Raw genomic sequence first — 6,000 nt, forward strand, 5'->3', positions numbered from 1 at the left:
TATATATTAGCATTTCTTCCTTTTGATCAGAGTTGTGCCTGCACAGATTCTTCTCCCCATACAGCAGTCAGATCCAGTGTCTCCTGTTTGCTCCATGCTAGAGCTCGTTTGTGATTCTGGGACTGCATGGTCACCTGTGCTGCTGAGCTCGCCACGCTGACCAAACAGGAAATGAAATTCAAAAGTTCCCTGGGCTTTTCCTGTGTACCTGGTTAGTGCATTGGAGTCGAAAGCGCTGTCCAGAGCGGTCACATGGAGCACTCTGGGATAGCTCCCGGAGGCCAATACTGTCGAATTGCACAAAGCTGCGTCTGCACTACCCCAAATTCGATCCAAGAAGGTCGATTTTAGCGCCACTGCCCTCGTCGGGGAGGAGTACAGCAGCCAATTTTAAGAGCTCTTTAGGTCCACGAAACGGGGTTGGTTGTGTAGCCGCATTGCTTATAAAATTGACCTAATGTGGTTAAATTCGACCAGCCTTTGGGTGTGTTTTTTTTTTCTGCACCTCTGAGCGACAGTTTTACTGACAAAAGTGCTAGTGTAGACATAGCCTAAGTAGTGAACCCTTTGTCAGCTGGCAATGAGTGGTTCTTAGGGTCACAGGTGGAAATCCCAAGAGAAATTCAGATGGATCAGGGAGCTAATTTCCAGGCATCCCTGATAAGAATTATACTAACTCCTGAGCATTAAACCCCTGCAGATGACCCCTTATTATTCCCATGTAGCCTAGTGGAAAGGCTTGTTCAATCCCTTAAAAAGAAGTTGAAAAGCTATGTAGTCAGAACTTAGATGAAGGGATACAGTGTTGCTTTGTCTCTTATTTTCATATTGAGAAGTCCCACAAGCTCAGTTCAATTTGTTGTGTGGCCACCAGCCCTCGTGGTCCATTAGACGTGATTGAAGAAAGTTGGGAGAGACAAACGGTTGATTCCTCCAGTGTTACTTATTATGTTATAAACATGAGGAACATACTTGCAGAACACTTCCACTAGCTAAAGAACATTTAGAGAATGTCCAAGCTAGACAAGCTAGGTGGTACAATAAACAGGCCCGGGAACAACAGTTTAGGATGGGGAGTAAAGTTCTGTTGTTACCGAAAATAAGCTGCTAGGTAAATGGCAAGGCCCATTTATAATATTAAGACCAGTAAAACTGGTGGATTATGACATCAGACTCTCAGAAAAGAGAGAGATACATTTGTTAAATGTGTTAAACTCTGGATTTAAAGGAAAACTAGGAATTTAACATCAGTTCTCCCTGAAGTACATAATAATGTAATTATGACAGATTAAAAAGTACAGGAGACAGGAGATCATCCCACAAAGCAGTGGATTAATTGCTGAACATGCAGAGTAGAACTGGTGTATCAATAAATTCCAGCACATAGTTTCTGCTGTGCCAGGAACAAATGATGTGATTCAGTATGTTATTGACAGGGAAGGGCATGCTCCTCTCCCCAGAAGATCATGTCAGATTCCAGGACATCTTGAAACTTAAAAGTGGAGGAGGAAATAAAGCAAATGTTAGCTCTGTGAATAACTGAGCCATCAAACAGCCCTTGGGTGCTCTCCAATAGTGATAGCTAAAAAACAAACAAACCTGGGGAAAGCCACTTCTGTATAGATTTAAGAAAACTGAATGCCATTTCAAAATTTGATAATTCTCCTATGCCACAGATAGATGATTTGTTGGATTTATTAGGCAGTGCTACATACAGTACCTTGGATTTAGCCTCAGGTTATTGGCAAATTCCCCTTGAGAAGGAGTCCAAATGTAAAACTGCCTTTACCTTGTCTCAGGGACTGTATCAGTTTAAGATAATGCTGTTTTGCTTGTTTGGGACCTTAGCAACGTTCCAGTGCCTTGTGCACTGGCTATTACGGCCTTATGTAGGCTATGCTATGGTGTACCTGGATAACATCATTTACAGTCCTGATGGGGAAAGTCCCCTGAAGCACATGGAGTTGGTGACAGGTGCGATAGCTAAAGCCATTTGACTGTTAATCTTCAAATGTGTTGCTGGGCAGTTCTGAGACCAGATAATGAGGATATATTGTTAGCAATGGAAAAATTAAGCCAGAAGTGTCCAAGGTTAAAGCAGTTATGGAGGCTGCAATCCCCCTCACAAAGAAAGAGGGGAGATCTTTCCTGGGATTAGCTGGCTATTATCATAGGTTTATTCTCCAGTTATCACAGATTACTGTTCCTCTGATGGATTTAGTAAAAAAGCCAAAAAGAAAAGGGCTAAACAAGACTGAAGAATGTCAAATTGCTTTTGATGCATTAAAAAAGGCCTGTAGCACAGAACTCCTCCTGTAAATCCTGTCTTAAGAAACCCTTTATAGTTTAACCAGAAGCATCTGAAGTAGGATTGGGGGTTGTATTAATCCAAGAGAAGAAAGGAGAAAAATACCTAATCTCCTATATTAGTAGGAAACTATTCCTAAGGGAGCAATGGGTCAATGCGCTAGAAGAAGAATGTCTTGCAATAAAATGAGATGTAGAAATGCAAAGATATTACTTGTTAGGCTCCATTCTCATCCTAGTAACTCATCACCATCTGCTCACCTGGTTAAATACAATGAAGGATAAGAACACATGCTTTACTAGGTGGTATTTAGCCCTACAACTGTATTAATTGGAGAGAACACTTGGGAGCAGGAAGTCAACACAAAAATGCTGACCACCTGTTGAGATATAGAGAGATGCAGATGGAAACAGTAGTTCCCTCTCAAGGGGAAGGGCATGTGACAGGGTTGTCTGAGGCTTTGTGGAGCTGTATGAATTAGGGAAGCCTTTTTCCTCTTTTAAGAAGTTTCTGTGGCTTATAAAACTAATTGTGTTGCATGAGATATGATTGAGTAAAAGTTATATGAATGGAGTATGAATGTTTCCCTTTCCTCCCCCCCACCTGTTTTGTCTATTTATGGTGCAGCATTGTCCTGTTCTAGTTCCTTTTTCACTTTCTTTGGGAATTAAATAAATTCCAGAGTTTGAGTGCAGGCACCTGGAAATAAGTTGAGGCTGTCATGACAACAGTTAGCCAGGAAAACAGGAACTAATCCAACTATGAAAAGATCCAGTGAGGCTTGGTGAGGAAGGTAGAGTCTGGGCCAGTCAAGGCAGGGGTAGGGTCAGGTAAGAGCAGCTTTCCTGAGTATGTGAATGGGGAGTAGTTCTGAAAGATTGCAAGCCTTATGTGTGCAGGTAAGGCTGAAGCCTGTGAACTGAGACTGCTGCCTTCAGGACGAAAACCCGGATGCTCAGACCAGGAAGTTGAGAGCAGAGTGCTGAAACTGTTATGCAGTCAGTTTGAAGGCTGAAAGCTACAGGCAGGCCGAATCTGGATGCTGGGATGGTTCAACCTCATGAGCTGGGGCAGCACCGAGGAAGATTGGCATACTGAAAACCCTGGCTGTAAAATCAGAATTTCTTTTGGCTTGTTTCTGATGCTTTGGCACGTCCTTTCGCAGTTTGGGGAAAGGTGAAATAAAATTTATATTTAACCCTCTGCAAAGAAAGCACCTGTGACTTTGTTTTATTAAAGCTAGGTCCATCGCATTTAGAGCCAGAATCTTCATAGAAAGGCTGCCAGCTGAGCTTTAAAGATGATCACCAACCCCCTCCCATGGATTACACCACTTTTGTCTGTTCTAATAAAATAATAGGATTTCTCTTTGTAATAGGCCCTAAATGGACTACAGCATCCCTGTGCTTAGAGTAGACAGACAGCAGGGTGAGAGTCTTTCTCTGTGCATCCAGTTCTGTACAGGCCTTTATCTCTAGGGCTCGTAAGTGCTTTGTTAATACAAATAATAAATATCTGACCCTCTTCACCATAGTATCTGAGCGCCACGATCATTAAAGGATTTTATCCTCCCAACACCCTTGTGAGGTAGGGAAGTGCTGTTTCCATTTTACACCTGGGAAACTGAGGCATGTGACTTACCAAAGGTGTCATAGGAAGTCCGTGGCTGAGCCAGGAATCAAATCCAGCTCTCCTGCATCCCAGTCCAGTGCTGTAACTACGAACTGTCTTTTCTGCTGCCTTGAGAGTCTCTCAAGCACCTATCACAGATATGTGCATTTGGGAAGTTTAATTATTTTTACACTGTTGGGTATAAAGATTTGATGGTATCCGTCAAAGTGTTTGCCAGAGAGAGACTAACAATTTTGTACTAGCAGGAAATTAAAAACCAAAAACCCTTCGGTACTAAATCTTTGTTCAAAATTCAATGGCCGTAGAAGTCAATATGTAACTGATTCAGTAGTTGTCAGATTTGACCAGTGTGTGTGTTAGGAATTCATTGCCAGATAGAATAGACAGTAGAACAGCTGCCCATGGAGATACCTGCTGCCCATCTGATGTGTTTAACTTCCCCTCTCGGAAAGGCTGGTAGTTAACAATGGTTTTCAAATGAAGGGAGAAATAGACAATTTAGCGATTAAAATTGACTCCTCCTAAGCCCATGTTTAAGTGTGCGTGCGTGCGTGTGCATCCCCTCTACTAAATAGAATGAAACGTGACCATGTAGGTTCTTTTCACGGTCTAGTGGCTGAGACCTACAAGGAGAAAAGCCATAAGAAGTGCAAGTTAATGACAATTCTTCTCTTAGGCTAAGTCATAAAAGCTGCGCTTAAGGGGGAGAGAGTCTTGCATTGCTCCAGGTTCTTACAGGTGCATTTTAGCTGGTAGTTGTGGGCATCTGTTTGTTTGCAGCCAGATTCATCCCAGTGTGAAACTTTCTGCACCAGCATTTTGCAGAGCTTGTACCATCCACCCTCTGTGGTGACAAATGGCTGCTGGCTTCCCCACTGAATTTTCAATGAAGCAGGTTGTTCTTGTAAAGCTAAACCGTTTCTAATGATGTTGTCTTTACAAATTTAATTCTCTAGATCAGGTTCCCACTTCATCATGGGAATGAGCCGGAAGGAGAATCCTGAAAGCCTCAATTGAGATTCATTAAGCACACTCCATACTTTTTAATCACAGCAGTGCAACTTGGTATCATTTATCCTGCTGGCCCACAGCTCACAGGAGTGCATACATTTGCGTCTGGATGCTTCCAATATGCTCCATTTGCTTTGTCTTCCAGGCCAAGATGGGCTTCCGAGAAGGAGAAGGTCTGGGGAAATACAACCAGGGAAGGAAGGATATCGTTGAGGCCTCCAATCAGAAGGGAAGAAGAGGCTTGGGACTGACCCTGAAAGGGTTCGATGGGGATCTGAACATTGACTGGCGAGACGAGCCAGAGGTAACTAACTATTCACCGTGTCACGTCCCTTTTCTGCTCTGCTTTGTTCTAGGCTGGGTTCACCATCCTGGGGGTTTATTGCAGCTGGCTACGGGTAGGGGCCAATGCCTGATCAGATAGATCAGCAGTTCTCAGCCAGGGGTCCAGGGCCCCTGGGGGGATGCAAGCAGGTTTCAAGGGGTCCGTCAAGCAGGGCTGTCATTAGATTCACTGGGATCAGGGTGAAAAGTGGAAACCCTGCCACGTGGGGCATAAGCCCAGGGCCCCAAGCCCTGCCGTCTGGGGCTGAAGCCAAAGCCTGAGCAACTTAGCTTTGTAGGGTCCCCTGTGGTATGGGGCCTCGGGCAGTTTTCCTGCTCACTACCCCCTAACGCCAGCCCTGGCTTTTGCAGAAAAACTTTCTACTCCTGGGGGAATTCTGCACCATTTCGAGGGCACAGAATCCATACTGTCCACAGATTTCTTTGCTACCCCGCAGAAAAATGGGGGAGCAAAGAAATCTGTGGGGAACCCGTGCCCCTTATCCAGCAGCCCAGGTGCATCTGCCCGAAGGAGCCGGCAGACCTAAATCACCACGTGGGGAAGGGGAGCAAGAGGAGGGCTGGGCGGGCGTGCATGCATGCGTGGAGAGACATTTAGGGGGCGGGGCTGGGTGTGTGCCTGCGTGCAAATGCGTGAGAGAGAGGCTCGTGATGCCCCTGGCTTGGAGGGATAGGGCTTTGTGAGCCAGGCTCTGTCCCCTGAG

The 6,000-nt window shown here is 44.7% G+C and overlaps 1 protein-coding gene across 4 annotated transcripts in view; it reads left to right on the top strand.

Annotated features, from left to right (window-relative positions):
• The window catches only part of CMTR1 (cap methyltransferase 1), a 63,413-nt gene that overhangs the window by 21,727 nt on the left and 35,686 nt on the right, over positions 1 to 6,000 (top strand). For all 4 annotated transcript variants that reach the window (XM_037895517.2, XM_043543496.1, XM_037895519.2 and 1 more), the window contains exon 4: positions 5,097 to 5,255. In XM_037895517.2, coding sequence (XP_037751445.1) covers positions 5,097 to 5,255 — 159 coding nt within the window. The remainder of the gene's footprint in view (positions 1 to 5,096; positions 5,256 to 6,000) is intronic.

The sequence above is a fragment of the Chelonia mydas genome, chromosome 3 (genome assembly GCF_015237465.2).
Source record: "Chelonia mydas isolate rCheMyd1 chromosome 3, rCheMyd1.pri.v2, whole genome shotgun sequence".
NCBI classification, from domain to species: Eukaryota; Metazoa; Chordata; order Testudines; family Cheloniidae; genus Chelonia; species Chelonia mydas.